The sequence below is a fragment of the Dinoponera quadriceps genome, unplaced genomic scaffold, assembly GCF_001313825.1.
Source record: "Dinoponera quadriceps isolate SergipeBrazil2010 unplaced genomic scaffold, ASM131382v1 scaffold2159, whole genome shotgun sequence".
NCBI classification, from domain to species: domain Eukaryota; kingdom Metazoa; phylum Arthropoda; class Insecta; order Hymenoptera; family Formicidae; genus Dinoponera; species Dinoponera quadriceps.
Genome location: NW_014556477.1, coordinates 448,144 through 469,462, shown reverse-complemented (window position 1 = coordinate 469,462; position 21,319 = coordinate 448,144). Strand labels below are relative to the sequence as shown.

At 38.4% G+C, this 21,319-nt stretch overlaps 2 protein-coding genes and 1 long non-coding RNA gene across 4 annotated transcripts in view; 2 read left to right on the top strand and 1 right to left on the bottom strand.

Moving 5' to 3' along the window:
- Positions 1-5,569, top strand: part of LOC106747533 — a 52,963-nt gene extending 47,394 nt beyond the window's left edge. Inside the window, exons 3-6 of the mRNA XM_014625144.1 lie at positions 3,434-3,639; positions 4,098-4,386; positions 4,658-4,892; positions 4,968-5,569. Coding sequence (XP_014480630.1) covers positions 3,434-3,639; positions 4,098-4,386; positions 4,658-4,892; positions 4,968-5,187 — 950 coding nt within the window. The 3' untranslated portion in view covers positions 5,188-5,569. The remainder of the gene's footprint in view (positions 1-3,433; positions 3,640-4,097; positions 4,387-4,657; positions 4,893-4,967) is intronic.
- LOC106747535 lies at positions 656-14,209 on the bottom strand. The gene is made up of 2 exons (XR_001374663.1): positions 14,147-14,209; positions 656-1,767 (listed from the first exon to the last, which is right to left on the bottom strand). It is a non-coding gene; the product is annotated as an uncharacterized LOC106747535 (long non-coding RNA).
- Positions 14,210-14,456: 247 nt separating this feature from the next.
- Positions 14,457-21,249, top strand: LOC106747532 (ubiquitin-conjugating enzyme E2 G1). 2 transcript variants are annotated; one of them, XR_001374661.1, is made up of 6 exons: positions 14,457-14,617; positions 17,639-18,018; positions 18,102-18,224; positions 19,962-20,107; positions 20,304-20,518; positions 20,642-21,249. XR_001374661.1 is itself a non-coding variant. In XM_014625143.1 (4 exons), exons 1-3 carry the CDS (start codon positions 14,473-14,475, stop codon positions 18,180-18,182), a joined length of 606 nt encoding a protein of 201 aa, XP_014480629.1. In that variant the 5' UTR covers positions 14,457-14,472; the 3' UTR covers positions 18,183-18,224; positions 18,340-18,487. The 2 variants fall into 2 exon arrangements, 1 of the variants encoding a protein (XP_014480629.1); XM_014625143.1 differs by lacking the exons at positions 19,962-20,107; positions 20,304-20,518; positions 20,642-21,249 and adding an exon at positions 18,340-18,487.
- Positions 21,250-21,319: the final 70 nt, after the last annotated feature.

Sequence of the window (21,319 nt, the reverse complement as noted above, 5' to 3'; positions counted from 1 at the left end):
AATTCGCTCGGTGTCGAGTTTTTCTACCCTGGCAAGAAAACTGTTTCTGCCCTAACAATTCAAATAATTCGCTGATTCGGTCATGCCAGATAAAATCTTGCCGCTGTCGTAACGAATATACAACGATGTGGTTTCGCTACAAAATAATTTTTCTTTATTCATTCCATACCATAAGTACACGCAGTGATGTATTCATACGCTTTCAACCATCACATTCACCCCTCTATTGACGGGGCTCGGAGCGAAGCGTACCGCATCGCTTTCCTGCGCTCTCGCGATTGAGCGGAGTATATTTTTACTTGCCGGCCAATAAAACCGAAGCTGACAATCTGCCGTAGTCTGTAACAAATGGCAGCAGATAACGGCCAACCGAAAGGGTCGCGCCGTCGTGAACGATAAGGCGGCGGGACAGTGACGAATAGGCCTTCGTGGCAGTTCCGCGGAGCTTCCGCAGCTGCAATTCCATCGACGATGCAGTCCAAGCCGGCCGCTATCATACACGTACCGGGGCAATTCCGATAGGCGATCCATTATCTTAAGCGGCGTCGAGCAATCGATTCGCGCCGCCCGCCGCATCTCGACCGAGCGCTTTTTTAGGTTCTGCCAGGACCTTCGTTTCACACCGGCTTTCCTCTCTCTCTCTCTCTCTCTCTGCCTCCCTCTCCCTTTCCTTCTCTCTTTCTCTATATTTTATTTTTTTTTTGCATCGGTCGTTCCTTTTATTTTCGCAGGCGCGTAAATTTTTGGATCGACTCGTGAAATGCGAACGCGCGCGACTGCATATTGCGCTTCTGTGTTACTTCCAACGCTCTCGTACGCAAGGTCGGACCGGTCGAGATTGAAATTGCGCGATGCACACAAAATACGAGGCGAGGCGCGAGGGAGCTAAAAGCGCGCGTTTTTAGAAAGGCATCGTTTTTCTCGCGTTTCCGCGAAAGAATGAGTTCTATTTATCCGCGGAGATTAATGACGTTGTTTGTTAACGATAGAATAGCTCTGCGAGATACTTGGCGTGCTATTTTGTCTGTTTGGAAAAACGGGAATCGTGTGTAATTAGGATTCTACGTAAAATTCTACGGAGTTTCGGAGCTTCCGCCGCAGCTGCTTTCGCGAAAGTTTCGCGTCACGATGATAAAATTAATTGAATTAAGCAACTTGAGACGTACGAACGTTGAAGGCTTTATCGGGAATTAAGCGAAGCAATGGCGAAGCTGCTTGTATAAGACATATCGCTAGATATTGCGAGCGTGCACCATTCTTAAATCTGTTTTGAGCGACTTCGAATTGTCAAAATATATACGACATTCGCGCGGTTTGTCCTCCTCGGAAATCCATGCGAGATTCACGTCTAAACACGCACTACATGATGTGACACTCTGTGAGCGCTTGAATTGTACACTCACCGTTTTCGCGATGATATTCAGCGATGTTCAGCCGTCCAGATCCACGATAAAATCCACTGCTACACACCGACCGCCTCGTTTTACCCGTCCAGCATCCAGCCGTCGTCTCGCACCGATTTTATTCATTTCACTATATCACACTCGCGACCACAATCAATTCAACGGCACTTAATCGAAAAATGCGCGATCAATTCGAGCACTTCGCGAATTTATTTACGAGTTGCAAATCATGCGTAAAAAATCACGAATTGATGGTTATAGCATTTTTGACGTATAAAAAATTTCGAGATCTCCCGGTACGGCGTCTACCACAATTGCACTTCCGTAAACCGCATTGTCAGTGTGGACGCAAACTGTGGCAGATCTGAAACAAAAAGTGTGTTTCCTGATTAATTATATCGATAGACGTTAATCCAAGAATACTTCTATAATTCCGAAAATGTATATTTATTGAACTAATTCTCTTGAACTAATAATAAAAATGAGGAGCAGTAGTCACTTTTTAAATTCCCTTACGATAATATTAATACGATACGATATTTAATACGATAATCGTCCGCAGTGATGTAAAGCATCTTATATGCTCTATTCATTCGGAAAAATTGGGAATGACGCATCCTGATATGTTTACTTCAGCGTCAAGGACTGTTATGATTGTTGTTTCGTTACGTACCCACGAATATTATTATTTCACGAAATCATGTGTTCGTTACGTTACTTAATGATAGGTTCAATTTCTACAAAGTTCTTTATTTTTCGCAATATTACTATCATACATATTCCTTTTTTCTTTTGTTGTTAATCCATAGTTTCCAAGATTATTCTGTCTGCCCTCCATGTCTCTTCTCGAGTATTGATTTCCTGTCATTGCAAGTGTGATACGATCGACAAACTAATTTTAGCGTGAGCGCAACAATACAGACGTGGATATCGCTGTTTAGTCATATACTTGTTGAGATAACGATTGGTAGTCTCACACGATAAATTTTATGCTCTGAATGAACAACTAAAAACGAAACCTTTCAATGCAAATCATCTAACGTCAAAACGACATAGTTTATCGCAAAAATCCGACAAAATTTTGTATCAAACAATGCTTTTGACTGTTTTGCGGAATTGAAGATAAATTCTGGGGCTAGGTGTTTCATAGATATTTTTATCTATATTCCCCGGATAGCAACCCAATTGGACGTTTCTGCCGCGCAATAAATTTTGCCGCTCGACTGCGAGAACCGTTTTTGGAGATTACGATTGATAGACGTTTGCCGAAACTTAAGCTCTCACGATACTAAAAATTCTACGAATTTTTACGAATGTTTTATGGCTCAACTTTTCGCGCAAGGCGCCCCTGCTGACCTGAATACGGGTTTTATGAAGTCTAATCAACTCTCGCATTCCTCGCGATATATGAATTGTAATAATAAAACTTGCGTCGGAAATTGCTCCGAGTTCGATCGTTATGGCGGATTATAATAATATGCTTCTCTCGGCGTTCATTTAAAATTTCTCCACTAATTAAGTTAAAATGGAACCCGGCTAAAGGGGCTAGAAAAGTAAATTGCTGTTGTAGCCAATAAAGCAAACAAGACTACAGACACGTTAACCACACGCAAGAAGAGAAGAAAGTTGCAAAATAACAACTGCTCTCCGCATCTCTCTCCTCTCTCTAGGCATCCTCACTGTAAGCATTTACCCATACCTGCGCTCGCATAATCACACGAGCGAACAATGTATTCACAACTGCACGTAGTTACCGTAGTCTTTATTATCGCGGCGGTTAATTAGCGTGAATAAACATATCGCTGCGCATATTACCTATTTAAGTAAGCCGGAAGATTAATATTACGAAAGATTAACTACCGCGATTCTACCGTTCCTTTCTTTCTTCGCCGTAATATCGCCATTGTATTGCGTAAAGAGAAAATATAACGACTCGCCGGGGAAGAAATACCACTGCGAACACCCGCGCAACTTCAGTTCTTATTCATTCCTGACGTGAATTTCTCTCGCTTCTTGTTTTTTTCTCACAGGATGTGGAAGTATCGCGCCGAAATCCACTTGGGGAAAAATCGCCACCATGGGTTACGCCAGTCTCGGGATACCCCTGACCTTGGTCTACCTGTCCAGCGCGGGAGGTCTCTTGTCAAGATGCGCCAGAGGTGTTTTCACGCGAGCCCTTTGCTGCTGCCTTTGCTCGAATTGCGGCTACTGTTGCTACGACGAGAGGCGAATGCAGGTTAGCGAGGGGCATGCTCCGTCGAAAATTTCGCACCGTTCTCCGATAAAAAAAAGACTTAATCGCGAACTGCCAGTGACGCTCTTTTTCCCGTTGAACAAACCGGATATACGTGATGAGAAACGCATATGTCGTGTCGCGTCCAGTCGAGTCGATAGCGTTGCCTAGTGCAGGACGTACGTGTCCTGCACGGTCGATAAGGATTAATGGCTATCCAAGTATTGATTGGTTATTGTTGGAGCGCTATTCAAATAAAATTGGATCAGTCTTCATAGCTCCCGACACTCAATACAGGAGTGCAAACGATCGGCATTTGCTCAAAATTGTCGCGACGCAGCGAACGGAATTGGAATACGCGCGTAAAATGATCGCGAATGTGCCTCCGAGTGCAGACGCGAAAAACGAGTCTCTCTCTCTCTCTCTCTCCCTCCACTTCCGGACGTTTTTCATGCGTGTAGGATAAAGAGCGGCGAATGAGGAAGAAACGGCAACAGGAGGAGCTGGCGCAGCAGCAGCAGCAACAGCTACAACTGCAGGAACCCTTTTACGTCCGCGCGAATGCATCGACGTTTACAAGCACCGTGGAAATTAAGGCCAGCCCGAAGGACGAAGTATCGAGCCTCGGCTCGGGTGACAGACCCAACGTTACCATACTCGCGCCGATCAGTATTTGTCTTGGCGCGATGCTATGTTACATCGTCGCTGGAGCATTCACTCTGCATAAATTAGACGGTTGGTCGTTCATAGGTGAGTTTCTCTTTATGTTGAAAAAATGTCCAGAAATCTCATGTTCATTGTTGCGCTAGCAGTTCTCGATGTAGACTTCGGTAGTTCCCTCGTGCAAATGCTTGCGATACATTTTTTTCCAAGTGCCTCTAAGAAACTGTAGTTGTATTTCCTTGACGTTTCTGAGAGATTAATGCGAATACTGTGACGTAACCGTAATAATATACATGTATAGAGACATGAAACTTGTGTCACATCACGAAGGCTAACGGGGCGCTTCTTTCATACCTAGACGCGAGTTATTTCTGCTTCATGAGCCTGAGCACTATCGGTTTCGGCGACATGGTGCCTGGTTCTTACCCTCGCCACACCCTCGCCGACTCAAGAAACGTGACGGTCTGGTTTTGCTCTTGCTACATAATGTCAGGAATGGCTCTGACAGCGATGTGCTTCAACATTCTGCACGACGAGATCGTCCATCGACTAAGTCACCAACCGGACAAGCCGGAGCCGGTGAAGCCGAGCCCGTCCGTAGACGAGCTATCGACGGACCCCTTCGCGCTGACCTCGTGACAATTTCCGTCGGGCAATCTGTGCCACAGGAACGGCACCGACGAAAACAATATATGTGGCACGGAACCACCCACCAATATATTCGCGCACGAGAACGAGATCAACATCCTGAAGGACACCTTCAATCAAGTGGATGTCACTAGAGACTGTAAGCCGATCTTAAAACTCGAGGATCATGTTCCGCCGATATCAGCCGTTTATATGTTGCCCAAAGTGGACGAAGAGGCTGAAGAAAACACGGAAATGTAAAACTCGGGTGTACCTTGACTGGAGGTTAGATCGGATTCAATCAACTAGAGATTATCTAACAGCATTTTTACGGATCGTAACCAGATGAATAGGTATATGTAACACGTTGTATATGCTAAACCATATTGTCAAGTCGCGACGATGATAAGATGTTTTGTTGAATCTGTCATTAAAGTTGGATCTACAGTAGTCTTATAGTAGAAAACGATGATTTTAATAAACAGGGAATAAAACAGGGAAGTAATTATGTCAACATTTTTTTTCTATCAAAGAATGTAGGAAAAAGAGGGGGATATAGTTTCATAGAAATGTTTGAAAACGTAAACTTAAAATTTTTTCGAGTTGACGTTCAATATTTTATACTAAAATTAGCTATTTTGTAAAATTGATTATCTAGTTTTTAGATTAAATGAATAAATAACTGTATTATTATAATTTTAGTATCATGTAATATATCAATTTATATACGTTTCTAGATCCAACGATTAATAATAGAGTCACCGGTGCAACTTTATTAACTTTATTAACAAAGAGCATAGATAAACGTATACAATACATCATCTGGGACACATTCAAAAAGTTCAAGAATAATAAGTGCTTAAGTCGTGGACGCAAGTAGGACATCCTCTGTGAAATCGGTACAGCAAGATAGCTTCATTTTCGCCCGCATAATAAAACAATATAAAGCCACACTTACATATTACACTGGCATATTTTATATTTTAATAAAATTTTAATCCTATAATTTGATTAGTTTAGTTATTATTTTTTTCCGTTAAAATTGAGATGTTAACTGTTTTTTAAATTGATATAATTTTAAAGACAAAGTGAACTAAAAGCTGTTCTCAATTCCAATAGCTATTCCGAAATTTCTCGTCGACTGTCACATATTGTCGGAACAATATAATACGTCGTTGCTGAATACTTTCGGTTTTTCGTAAGAGCATAAAGACTTTACTAAGAAAAGTACTATATTCAACACACATACACACATACACACACATAACCGTCATATTTGATAAATACGGTAATAGCATTACGTAACTTCTAAGTAAAATGGCACCAAGATAGGTAAAGTGTTTCCTAAATGTCGTCGGACATTCTTGAACTTCTACCAGACGTTGCCAGGTTAATCTGGAAGTGTCCTTAATGAATGTTTGCTGAATGTTGGTGGAATATGAAGCTCCCGCTTTTCGCAAAAATAAGGTGTCACGTGCCGGAAAGATTAATACAAATAACGTTGTCGAAGTTCTCTTCATGTTGGTTGAATGCATGTCAAATTATTATGAAAGATACTTAGTGTATCAGAGTACAGGTGCTCTATTCGAAGTTACTGCTCGTGAATGCGTCGTCTTCCGTCGTGTAGTTTCAAGTAATTCGGATTAATTGGAGGAATCACGCGCGCCTGCGCATGCGCGGAAAGGGTAAAATCCCAGAAACTAAAGCCGTAAGTAATTCTTCATTACAACCCGGCCGCGTACCGGCATTGACGACAGGAAATTACGTTTACGTCGTCGATAAAATGAATAGAGCAAATGACCGGCATAAAATAATTTCCCAAGGGGCAATGGTGCATTTCATTCGCGGCCGGTATGCTTTTCGTGCACGGAAATGTTGAAACTCCCCTTTTATTTCCCTATCTTCCTTATTCATGTCACGTACAGCCGTTACTTCCCAAGAAAGCTTCGGAATCGGCTGAAAAGTTGATGTTTCGTCGATATAAATAATGCCTTAAAAACAAGATGTCTTAAAAATTCAACATTTTAAGCGCTGTAAAGTGCTGAACATAAAGTTTTCAAAATGACACTACATACAATTATGAGTAACGCACACGATTCGTCTTTTGTCACAGGGCAGAGATGTTTTTATATACACATATATATATAAATATATATATATATATACATATATATATATGAAATGTATGTAATCATGATAAAAACAATATCCGGCAGCGACCTTTCAGCGAATTACATATCCTCGAATAATAGAGTTATACTTCCGCAAAGTGAATCACGCGCAAAAGGACGGAGTATTTTCTTTGAAATTAATTTCCGATAATGTCGGACTTGTGCTTGACATCGATTCCTTGGTAAGCATGTCACGGGCGAAATCAATCTAGATGTTCGCGCGGATTCGAGTACAGCTCGCCTGCTTGATATTCAATGAGATTTCGAGGACGTCCTGGCTTGCGGACGGAGACCGACTTAATGTTTCTACACGCCTACTTAGATAGGGACATGTAAGGATTTTTTATATTTCCATACTTAAGTACTCACAAAGTAAACGCGTTCTTGTCTGTAATATAATTAAACTATCGATCCTTGCGTCTAGCTCAGGATGGATCAACGGATATGTACACGTACACGGTCAATCGTGCGCGCGTACTGTGTTTACCAAACGATCCGTCATTTTTCTTACGTCCTCGCGATTCTACTGAATTGTAAATTCAATCACACATACACACACTGCCGTAAATACGGAGGTAAATCTGCGTAAAAATAGCCCAGTTATCGCTGAACGAGGATCATGCTGCCTAAATGAATGAGCAATATCTAAAATGGGATAAATATATTAACTGTTGGCACGAAGAGAGAGAGAGAGAGGGGGAGAGAGTTTATACGAAATATTTTGTTGCAACTTTGACACGGCAAAAAAGTGGAGAGGTGATCGTTTGATCAGCGATAACTGCGGCGGATTTTTTAATACTGTAACGATAATGAGCAACGTGTTGTTTGTTATACTGCCAGTGGCTGGACGTTAGAATCAAATGAATGAAATCAAATTCTGTGCTCAAGAACAATAACTAAGGTATTTACGGATAGGCATTAATCCCTAAGAATGTTGCGTTTAGGACGTCTGTCTCCGTTCTTTCATATTAATATTCGTATAGGCCACGGGAAGAGTGCGTAAGCAAAGCATAGCTGTGAATTTATTAGCTATAAACGATTATTTTCGCTGCGTATGGGGCAACCTTTGCGCATGACGAGATTAATGTTATAAGCGCGTGCCGTACTTATGTGTTGCTACGTTAAAAAATATTCTTTACATATCCTTTCACGCGAACAAGTGGTATAATTTATATATAACCCAATATTGAAATAAAAAATTAGAATAAATTATATGTTAAATTAACTTGTATTTTCTTATACACCGGTCAAATTTCCTTTACTGACGATGCACGAGATTGCGCCGAACCGGCGCAAAGCCTGCCCCGCGTGACGCAGAGGAACGAGATAATCCCTGTAGCGACCCGAAGAATGTCCCTTCTTCTGTTTTCTTGTAACATATCATACGGTATAAGGGATCTTGTCAGCCGTCTCTTCACTTACAAGCGATCGCACGTACGTCGGCTCGATATTAAAAGCGCCGAGCAAACCGTTGATAAAGTGATAAAGCCCAACCGTGCAACTAACAGGCGAGCGAATTTCGTACGGTGTCTAATGACAATCGATACTGGCTTGAGCAGTTGCTAGAGTTATCGTTATCACTCCGTCGGTGATTCGATGGAGGGTCGTGGCCGGCAGCCAAGACAAACTTTACTTTGGTGCTCGTACCAGGCCATCCAGCCATCGATCCAACCTACCCGCCCGTACAAACTTCCTCACACTCGAGTTCGAGTCGAGGCGAACGCTCGCTCCAACCTGGCGCTACAGCGATTTGTTGCGAGAATCTATTTACAACTTTCCATACGTCCTCGTATACGCGAGGAGTCGCGCAATAACCGCTAGCGTGTCACGATTGCGAATGCTGAAGAAAGTGCTTAAAAGTTGGTCACCGTATTCCTTTCTTTAGTTAAAAATAAAATATCCCGAAAGAAAATGCGAAATGTGAGGCCGATATTTTGTTTTAATAAATTTTTCATTAAATTTTTATTAATATTCTCGCGCGGAAGTCTTTCTCGCTTTTAGAAAGATTTCTCTTCGGACGTGTTATTCCAGATCGCTTTTAATTCTTTCACGAAGTTTCCTCTCAGGATAATAGACTCATTTACGCGGCGAACTTGTGAAATGAATTAAACTTTGACTTTTGCGCCACGGATATTGAGTTTGTTATATACGTAAGTGAATTTGACTATGTCAAACTGTATATAACACACACACACACACACACACACACACACACACACACACACACACACACACACACACACACACACATATGCGTCACACCATATCTCATCGGTTTGTTAATGAAGATAAAGAAAGAATTTAATGCAATCCCGCATCTTTTATTTTTTCAACTTTGCTCCTTTTATCGTTAACATTTCTATTGTTTGTGTACCAGTGCACGGCAAAAATGTATTATCTAAAGCGTATCGGCAAGACAAATCATCCTTATGTTTGTAGCTTATCGCATCATTACCGTTACAATATAGCAGATTGTGGGTAGCGATTTTTTATACCGATATATAACACCTTCTATAAGCCCAAGACGAGATCCCAGCGCGGCGAAAGTCCAGGTCGGCTTCTCTCTTTTCACAGGATTTTCTTTCCTACGTGGCTCCTCATCTTTCGTCCTTATGTTCCGGTTTCCTCTGTCGTTCTCCAGGGAAATATAACCGAGTTCAAAGCTCTTGACGGTCGGCACGAAACTTTAGCGCGACAATTTTGCACAAGAAATATCCAATGAAAGTCAAACGCCACGGGATTTAGCTTCATCGGTGCGTTTCGGTCTTGGAGAAAAAAGGAGAGAAAAGGAAAACAAAACCAGCCCGACCTTTGCCCTAACGGCCGACTTAATGGAATTAATCGGGGTCGGGGATTTCTGTCGCCTTATCTTACATATTCATTCAGTACGCGATTTAGCCCGTGTGAATGATCAAATTCTCGAAAACTTCGAGAGTTCAAATTTATGTTTCTTTGATATTTAATTTCGCCTCTGTCGGTACAATTAATGCTTTTGCTATTGCTATCATTTTAAGAAACTTGGTGAATTGCCGACAAATTAAATTAATCACGCTCGCAGAGATAATAATATTTGACTAACGTGATTGCTTCTGATCTATTTATTTCTTTTATCACATATCATCACATATCACATATCATTTTGTATCTATTGTTGTAATTTCGGCCATCTTCAGTAAAAAATTATTTGTTGATCAGTTTCATAAGAATAGAACCAGTTATCTAAATACTTTGGTTTGGGGCAAACACTAAATAAGTAAATGTTTGATATCCGGATGAATCATTGTTGTTACCTGTGAGGTGAAAGAGAATCGAAGAGATATTGCAGGAAAGGAAATCTCGGAAGAGAAATCTCATTTAGAAATACCTAAATTGTAATAATATTTTGACGTCAATTTAACTTCCGTAATTAGAGAATCAGCGAAATTTGTTTCTACATTCCTTTCATATCACAAATCTTACACGAAATTATGCCGTGTACTACGTTTCGTAATATTTTAACACAAATTAATATTACACATTAATATAATACATATAAACACGATTATATATATTATCAATGAATTCTCCTAATGTGCTTTTGTTTCAATTTGTTAAAATGAATTCACAGTTATTTAATATAAAATTACTATTTACATGGAATAAATTGACGTAAACTTCTTTTATAGTTATCTTTTCAACTGTGTGTTATTATCTTTTATAAGATAACATTCAAGTCAATATTTTACCCGGATAATTTGCTCTAGTGGTATCAATGTCTGTCAGATACTTGAGTACTTGAATACTATTCAGATACTTGAGTCTTTTGAGTATTTCTCGAACTTTTGGACTGATGGAATCTTATCCGAGTATCTAAGATATTGACGCCACTAGAAGAAAAATCACTGAATGAGGCTATTATTCATAAAATGAATATATCGATACCGACGACATAAATAAAAGATTATTTGTACACAGCATTAACATGTGATTGTGCGATAACATTATATTAGTATTTACTGTTAGAACGTCAAGTCCAATTACTAGAGTTGTATTCATGGCTCGCCTGTCGATCGCTTTTATTGAGAGGAGGCTCACAGTTGTAAATACGATATTGTATTAGATATTATATATGTGAATGTGTGTGTGAAAAGTCTCGTTAGATCTTGTTACTGAACAGCAACAATATAACTTGAGTAATTTTCCGTTATTATAATACCGACTGATATTGCTCGTTTTAATTTTGTTAAATAAAGAGATTTAAATATTGCCCATGTATAGGAAGAAGTGCTCGTGTTTTTATTCCTGTTGTTCTTTTTTTTGTTAAGGAGATACATGTAATACAATTTTATATACGATATATTTTCATTTTTCAAATAGAACATCGCAAAAAAGCTCATCATTGAAATTTTCTAAAAATATTGTAATAAAAAATGATACTATTTTTTCTCTTAGAGGATTAATGATGGCGTTGAATTTAGAAAGTTTTAAATAAATGAATAGTTTCGAAATTTCTAAACTATTGTATGGATTCTGAAAGAGAGACTAAACGTAAGAAGCTTGTTAAGTTATAGACAGCGCGATATTAATTATTCCCGTGCTCAGATCATGAATCATCTCACGTAATTCTTCGCGCGGGCAGAAAAAATCCTAATAAATGTCTGAACCTCTAAACTTCGCGCGCGTCGTCGATCAAAACAAAGTTTTCTACACACTTATAACGACCTGTTGTGTTTGCGAATTAATCATACTTAAAGTTTTCTATAAAATCCACACAACCATTAAATACGAAATTTCTGTTTCGATAAGGCTTGATGAACAGGTGTAACGCACAACTTTTTTTCACGTTATAGACAGTCGAATGAATCAACTGTGAATTCTTTAAGAAATATTTGCGAGATGCGACAGATTAAAATGAAAAAATAAAATATGTATAGACTGATGGACGGCGGAATACTATTTCGGATTCACATGTGTTGTATACCAAAATTAAAGTCTTATTCATATTTTGTAAATAGTTGTGAAAATACAAAGAGGGAGGGAGGGAGGGAGAGGGAGAGAGAGAGAGAGTGTGTGTATGTGTATATGTGTGTGTGTCCAGGAAGGGGTGAGTAAGGTGGGGAGTTTTGGCTGACGAAATTGTAAAATATGAAGTAAACAATTTACTGGATATTGTACGTCTGTATAATCATTTGTCAAGCAATGTACCCTACAATAGGAAATAATAAAAAAATCTTATCAAAAAGTGCCATGTCATTATATCATACATAAATCGATTATAAAGATCGTCAAATTCGCAAAAATATTATAATGTATTATATAACTTTTCCGGAATATTAATAGTCAACACGTGTTCTCATGTTCGTCGCAATATATTGACCTTGATGGAAACTTATTTGTCCAATTCTCATGCGCGAGAATGGATCAATCAACGTTCTGATCTTCGGTAACGCTATGCGTCAGCGCAACGATGTGTGTCTAATCGTTAATCTTTATTCACCGTTTTATTCACTCGTATGTAGATTGCGAATAATATACGCGTCACAAACTCATGTTACAAAAAGTGCTTCATGAAAAAGAAATTAGAAAAAATCGTTTGATCTTTACTTAATTTCAACAAAAATGTACAAATTAAAAATTTTGAAAAATAAAAGAACTTAAGGAATGAATTTTTACAGATGGCTGTCATTAATGAAAGTTTGAATTTGAATTTTAAGTTTCATCAAATATTTCATTAATATCTGATACGTTTATTAAAAATATAAGAAAAATCAATTCGTATTGGTATATATAGAAATGATTTCCTGTAGCAGTATATCACGTTTGTAATTATAAGTTTCGGTGCAAATTATATTGAATTTATGAAGCATATATATTTCAGAACTATCGACCTAATGACAGAACGGACTCGGAATTAACGATCTCTATCTGTTATCGTCATAATTCTGTATATGTTGGCATGGTGCGTAATAACACGATAAATACTAATATCGTCCGGAGTAATAGACAATGATAATAGTAATAGAAATGTTGCGGTCAGTGAAAGATATCGGGCAACAATAGTGCACGCATTGTGATCTTATTTAAAAGATACAGCACATTAAATTACTATTCAAGATACGAAAATGATAATAAGATAATTGTATCGACCGTGTTGACAAAGAAGCTAATAATAAATATTGATTGAAATGTTACAGTGCACCGAGCTTATTCACCAGATCTAAATTATCATCCCTTCCAGATTACCATCTGTTCCGATCGATTAGCAGATAACATCTCCCAGTATAATGAAACATATCTTGAATTTCCTCGATGACTTTATTGCCTTCAAATTTATAGTGCGAGAAAATCTGTGTTCTTCGTAAGGTGATATACGATAATAAAAAACAAAGCGGAATATTTGGATTGCTCGTATATAGAAACATGAAGATATTAATTAATATATGTAAGAGATAATAAAAAAATGTCTAACAAGTCAGCACGTTATTCTCAAATATGTAATTTGAATCCGACATTAATTTGGGATGGAACATCTACATTTTGCATGCGTGTGATTATCTCGCTGCCTCAATAACGCGATAGATAAATCCGGATGATAGTGTTTGAATAATACAAACCTGAACCGTAACATCAGCCTGGATACATATTCTAGATGCCAATAAGTAAACAAACCACAACGCGAAATGGAATCGAAATCGAGCTATAAATCTCGAGTGTAACTGTGCGAAATTGCCGAGAAGGCAAAGATACATAACCGTATCTCTCTTTCCCTTTCCCTTCCGTTCCTCTCCTTTAACCGATTTTCTCACAATGCTTGAATTATTATTCTCCGGTATATAGACGGAAAGAGAATTCCTCGAACTCTTGCGCGATAACTAAAGTTTTCCTTCAAACATGGCGCATACCCGCCCTTGAAAAATTCAGAATCTGTGGCAACTACCGACGTTACGTCGAAAATATGAAGCCGAATTCTGAAGAGTGAGAAGAATAGTTTCGGTATCTTTCAAATCTGCCCGCTTATCGCTAGAAAGACTTATCGGAAGAGACTTGGCTCCTTCGTAGGCAGTACATACCAGAATTGCGTCGACGTTGAAATTAGCGGCGTCGTGGAGACACGAGGGCGATGCACACCGAGGAACCATCTTGCAAGCGCTCTCGTTACCGAACACACCTAAAACCGAGTGCGCTCTTATCATTCACCGCCACGAAACACAATTCTCGCTCACGCCTGACTTATTATCCGTCGCTAATACAACTTGCGTACGTGCACGCGTTATCCACACGATCCGACATTCGTCCGCGGAGCTTCGGTGGGCGGCCGTCGCGGCGCTACCAAGCGGCGTGGAGTCAGGCCGGTGCAGCGCTCCGAACGGAAGAACATATGTTTAGCCAGTGGCGCATGCGTGGTTACCGCTTCCGCAACGTACCTAGCCATCTTTCCAAGTCAAGCAAAAGTGATTGTTTTCAACCTTACTCTTATTTAACTGAACTTTTATTAATGTCAGAGCCACAGTCCGCGCTGTTACTACGAAAACAATTAGCAGGTACAACGTGAGCGCGATATGAGTGTTAAGTGTGTTTATAACGGAGCGCAGATAGCAATTGAGCGAGGCATCGGTGTCGTGCGCCTCTCAAGGGACTCGTCGCCGCCGTGTCTCGTTGACTCGACGTCAGCCTTCACGCCGATCTCGTTCTCGTTCTCGCCGGAAATCGTCGTGCTGTGGGCTCGTGGGTTCATTCATCATCACGTTCGTCGTCCTAGCCGGCTTGTTGTAGCCGTGCGCACCGATACGGGGCGTGAAAATCAATACGGCTCTCCCGCGGAGACCTGTGTGTGCTGCGCCGTGAATAACGTTAACCTAAGTCTCCCCGCGGTCCGAAGCAGCCGAAAGCGGCTCGAAGCGTAACGTCGTCGCCCTTGTCGTTCGTGACTTGTCGTTTTCTCAACCTCATGCACAATTCGCTCCTCCCGTATATACCCCATCGCCGCCGTCGCCGCCGCTGTCGCCGCCGCCGCCGCCGAGTCGGCTCCTCGTGGCGTACAGATAGACGTTTCTTGCACGACGACGGCGACGTCGACGTCGCGACGTCAAGAACGAAGGCCGTCCTCACCTCATGCCCGAAAATAATTGCAGGCCTTGTTATTTATAGCGTACGCGCGTCACATGACGTCGCACACGACGGTTCTCCTCGGCGGCGAGAGAAAAAAACGTATCGAGCGAGGAAGCGAAAAAGAAGAGAGAAAAAAAAAGAAAAACCGGGAGACAGCGCACACAGACGAGACGCGAGGGCGAGGGAGAGAGTTAAAGAGAGAGAGAGAGAGAGAGAGGGAGATAGGGAGAGAGAGACAGTGTACATGCGTGTGTGTATGTGTGTGTATGTGTGGGAGAGAGAAAGAAAGAGAGAGCGAGCAAAAGCGTGCCGTGCAACGACCATCGAAGGTCAGCCGCCTTCGGGCCATACTCCCCTGTTCCATTCGAGATCAGCTCCGCGAAAAATGCCTCTCGGAGTTCGCTTCTCTTTGTGTGACGTGCAACAAAGTCGCACCCTGGCTATCGCGAAAGAAAGAGAGAAAGCCATCATGCCGGTAATACCGTGCTTCGCCTTCTTCGCACGAAACACACACCGTCGCGCTGACTCACCGCGCGAATTCTGTGCGGGCGTATGGCAGTTATTTCGCACGGGCGAACCTAACCTATAAGCCGCACGTCTAGGTGCTAGTTATGCCGAGCTACGTGTGTAGCTGATAGGACCGCGCACACGCACGTGTCACACGTATTCTTACTGTATGCTTGAATGATGCTGCTCTTTTTTACGCGTTACGGCAGCAGAGAACATAACCTAGATATTCCGATTGTCTTCTCGATTATCCAGGTGTTAATGATGTTTCCTCCTCTTTTCGGCGTAAATATTTCTAGGTCAAATGTATCGTGCCTAAATATATGTGCATTATCAATTGACCGATGGAAATATCAATAGAAAGTAGTTTCGGGTTCTAAAATCTATAGTCATGACACTTGAATGCTCAGATATGACGCGTGCTACCTGAAAATGCCGGAACTGATAATTCTTGTTGCTGCTTTGTGTGTAACTGTTTCCTCTTAGTTGCGTTTATACCTTATTTCCATTTTTTCTTTTTCCTTTTCTTTCTTTAAAGTCTCTAATTCAATTAACTCTGTGTGTATATAGGTATATGCAGAAATTTTCATCATTGAAATTTATATTTTTATAATATTTTCTAAATATATATGTTCTCTACTTCTTTCATAATTTTAAAGTGTTTGAGAAACCTTATTATGTCACAAATTCACATAATCTCAGAAAACCGTAATAAATGCAAGTTCATATTAGACATTGCATTCATTCAGTTTTTCAACTTGGTAAAAATAGTTTTGGTACTAGTGTAACAGCTGATTGAATTTATAAAAATTGGTTTTAACGGTTTAAAATAAACTGCCCAGTTATTCTGCTGTCTGATAATTTTAGACTACATGCTGCTGAATCGACAAAGCAATAGTGAACATTGATTGGAATATTTTAATGCATCTAACTTATTCACCAGACTTAAAATCCTTGAAATTACTATCTATTTCGATCAATGTAGCATGCTTAGAAAATATATACAGAAGCAGTGAGCAGTGTCCTAAAATCCTGAAGTTTTTAGTATCAAGAAATTTGCTTTGTCAAAATAACGTTTTGTCTAGTCATATGATTATAAATAATAGAAAGTTATATTTTTAGGATTGAACATGTATTTAATTATTTCTAGAAATGAAATTCGAAATATAATATATTGATTGAATTTCTGCATATACCTAATATTTTATTTTAGGTATCCCATATAATATGCAGTTAAAAAGAACAGATTTTAATTTATGTTACACTATTATTTCGTGGTGAAGTATATTTCACAATAATCATGATTCAGTTCTATTCAATTAATCTGTGGTAATGTTACTTTAATGTGGTACTCTTTTTCACCCTTAGATATATTTAATAGGTGAAATATCATCTCAAGTTTATATTGGGCATATCTTTGGAGTGTACATTTTATTTATAATATTTGTGACAATATCACACTTATCCTATTGTAGTATATGTTTCTATTCCTGTCATATTTTGTGGAGTTTAGTTGCCATTAATCGCTATATAACTACACAACTAAATATAAATGATCTTTTAACCGTTTTTACAAAACATTTAGAAAAATTATGCAATTCAGAAAGTGTTAAGGTATACGTTTACTTTTTTAAATATTGTATTTTGTGTATTATAAAATTTTTTCACTTCCAAAAGTATGTATTCTTAGTATGAGTGTTTTTAGAACAATTAGCATACCGGAAATAAAATATATATATACCGTAATATTATACGACATTATGAAAATAATTTTATATAATTATGTAAATTTTTATGTAAATGATGATATAAATGATTATGTAAATAATTTTATATTATATTATGGTGTTTGTATATTATATTATTTTACATATTATGTGTGTAAAATAATAAAATGTTAAATGTATGTGCGCGCGTGTTATATTTTTCTTTGTTTCTTTTTACAGAATTAAATAAAAACCCAGTAGAAGGGTTTTCTGCAGGCCTCATAGACGACAATGACATATATCGATGGGAAGTGCTTATTATTGGACCTCCGGATACATTATATGAGGGTGGTTTTTTTAAAGCACATTTACAGTTTCCAAAAGAATACCCACTTAGGCCACCAAAAATGAAATTTATAACTGAGATATGGCATCCAAATATTGACAGAAATGGAGATGTTTGTATATCAATATTGCACGAACCTGGTGATGACAAGTGGGGATATGAAAAAGCATCAGAACGGTGGTTACCAGTTCACACAGTCGAGACTATCTTGATAAGTGTTATTAGTATGCTTGCAGATCCTAACGATGAAAGTCCTGCTAATGTGGATGCCGCCGTAAGTATTGATGTACATATAAAAGTACATTTCGCATTGTATCTCTCTATTCTTTCATAATCGTAATTTATCTTTTATTGCAGAAAGAGTGGAGAGAAAGTTATACGGAATTTAAACGAAAGGTGGCGAGGTGCGTGAGAAAAAGCCAAGAGGAATGTTTGTAGGGGATGAACAAATATTCAAATGGAAAGACTTATTTAATTCTGGTAAGTCTTGTAAAAGGGAATATTTGTATATAAGCATATTTGTATGCTATTTGTGATCGCAAATTAGATTAACAATATTCTTTTGATATCTGTGATGTATATAATATTAATGTAGGGAAGCCGTAAGCACTGTAAGAAAGAAACCGATGCTCAGCATAAAGCTAACGGATAACAGTGCCACTAAAAGCGGAATAAGCCTGACCCATCCTTACGCAGAAAGAGAGAGAGAGAGAGAGAGAGAGAGAGAGAGAGAGAGAGAGAGAGAGAGAGAAAGCGAGCGAGAGAGAGAGAGAGAGAGCGAGCGAGCGAGCGAGCGAGCAAGAGAGAGAGAATGAGAGAGAGAGAGAGAGAGAGAGAAAGAGAGACAGAATGTATGTAAACACGAGAGAAAACTCACGCAGCTCTTTCATGTTTATTAAACCACCGCCACTGACGTACGATCCAGCGAGACGGAGAACATAAAAGAAATACACGCAGTTCACCTTTTACATAATAAACAGCTAAAGAAAATTAATTTACACGTATACATAATGCAAAAAATCATCTGTACGATTACTACCTTAATATTAATAGTTATTCTAAACTCTTAACTCTTCCCCCCCNCCCCCCCCGACCCTCCTATGCTCAAGAGCGACCCTAGCCCATTTGCCCGAACCCTGTAATTTAAAAAGAAAGATACGTTTACGTTTATCTCTGAAACAATCATTTCTTAGTGTCGTTTCGTATTTTCTTACTTTCGTAAATATATATATGTATAAATAAATTTTTTATAAAGTCAAAGAAAGACGGGACACATGTTACAGTTGTATGAAATTGTCAATGAGAGGGGATGAACTGCATACGAATTATTGTGACACTGCAGTAAGAATAATTATACGCGTGTGGTAATGTAAAAATATATATTAAATTTTCATCGAACGTGAGTTGCCAAAATAATTAATTCTAATTCAAGTGATAATAACGATAATATTGTTAATATACCAATTATAGCTAGTGCTCTCCATAACATAACAAATGTGTACGTGCTGTAAACGTACTCTCGAATTGTGTCACTCGTATGCAGAGTAGCGGCGATTTCCTTTTACTTATTAAAATTGTGATTCTAACGACATAAAATTTATGTTAAAAATTCGACTGATTCTTTCGTCTTATTATACGTTATCTCATACTGTCAATTAAATTTTCAGACATTGAAAGAGCGTCTATGTTATACCTGCTCTTTTCTTATCCATTTTATTAATACATTATTTAGCAAACTATAAATCTACTAAGAATATTGCGTAATAACAAGCGTCCGTGTAAATTCTCAAAGTATCATTTTTCATTTCTATCATTTATATTTATTTGACTAGGAAAAGCTATCATTAAATACATAAAAATATTGAATATTTTGTAGTTTTTAGACTGTAATTTGAAAGTATATTTACAATATAATTCATAATAATTTATTTATTTCCTGCGATACACATATCCGATATTTATATTTTAAGAAAAATATAATGGAAAGAAATGAATATAAGCATTTTTAAGGATTTTTTTGCTCTTGCTTTTTTAGCAAGCATGTTAATTATAAAACTAATAAAAAGTCTCACAGAGATCATGCCGTAAAGAAGTCTCGTGCCACTTTTCTTGACGCGCCCTCTGAAGAAGTGGGTATAAAACATTCGCTGTATTCACTTCTTAACGCTATCGGTTCAATCACCGACGAAGTAATACAAAAGACGATTGGCCTTACAGGATTTGGCGTGCGTGAAAATTTTGCTGCTCAATAACTTTCAGTCACTAAATTTGTGTTGAACGAGCGTAGATGATAATTACAAAAAATGCAGTTTTACAAAAATATATATTTCCTAGCTCGATATATATATTGATAGAGGATCAAGGTAATTCTAAATTATAAAATTAATATTGATTATGTGACACACACACAACACACACGCACACGCACACACATACACATACACAAATATCCAGATATTTATATTGATTGATTAAAAATAATCGGTAACGTCATCCTTCTTCAATTATCTTCGGAGAACCGAGGTACTCATGAAAATTTGCCTAAGTCTGATATTACAGTTTTTAGTATTACCTCTTCGATGGTTCAGTTGCTCGATTCACGTCCCGCTACAGCAGTTTAAGTTTCCCGCCGCACATATACTCTGCCGTGACTCCGCCGTAACATCGGTTAGTTTAAAACGATACTCCGCAACGAAAGCAGAGGATTTTTCTTACGCACCTCGAAAACGTGTGCCGCATTCCGGTTATGGAACACGTCATTATAACAATCCGATGTAGGTATCTTTTCGATAATCTGTTCTTTTAATGTAATTATATGCTACGAAAACCGTTGTACTCGGGATAACGATGAACACAACCTCCTCATTACTTTCTAATCTTACGCCTTTCCTTTGTAGGTAAGTGTGAATTCCTTCGAGCCAGAAACTTCACAATTTAGAGACAAAACATCGACAAGGTAAGAAAAATAAATGAAAGATTAAGATCGTCAACTATACGAGATGTAATATATGTGAAGTAAAATTCTAAATTTTACTTCAATGTCTTGAAGATATATGTATGGACTTACGACAAAGTATATTATATACATTTTTTGAAATCGTATTTTTACGGATATTGCTTAAATTTAAATCTAAATTTATCGATAAGAGGTTATTACACAATGAAATGAAGAGCTTATTACACAATGAAATGAGAGAATTGTGTTCAGTGTTAACCTGAGTATGATGGTTTTCGTAGCGTGTAATTATACCATATTATACATCAAATATGTCCAGATATATCAGTGATTAGAGATAATCGACGATGCTATCGTTTTTCAATTATTTCCGGAGCTATCGAGTCCATTTCTCATATAGTAAAATTTGCTCAAGGCTGGTGCTTTTTCTATAATATTAATATCTATTAATCTGTTGATTATAAAATGATTTATATCAGATTTAGACACAGAGATATACATTTACGTCCGTTGCGCACATTTAATAACAATTAATATAATAAATAGACATTTGCAAAATGCGTTTTTCTTACTTTTTGAAGATGCAGTAAAATTTATATATTAAATATTTCCTATATAC

Excerpts from the sequence above, each read along its gene's own strand:
- LOC106747532 (XM_014625143.1), top strand. The coding sequence starts at position 14,473 with ATGCGTGGTTACCGCTTCCGCAACGTACCTAGCCATCTTTCCAAGTCA. Across the intron at positions 14,618-17,638 it reads ACTACGAAAACAATTAGCAG|AATTAAATAAAAACCCAGTA; the intron begins GTACAACGTGAG and ends TTCTTTTTACAG. Across the intron at positions 18,019-18,101 it reads CTGCTAATGTGGATGCCGCC|AAAGAGTGGAGAGAAAGTTA; the intron begins GTAAGTATTGAT and ends CTTTTATTGCAG.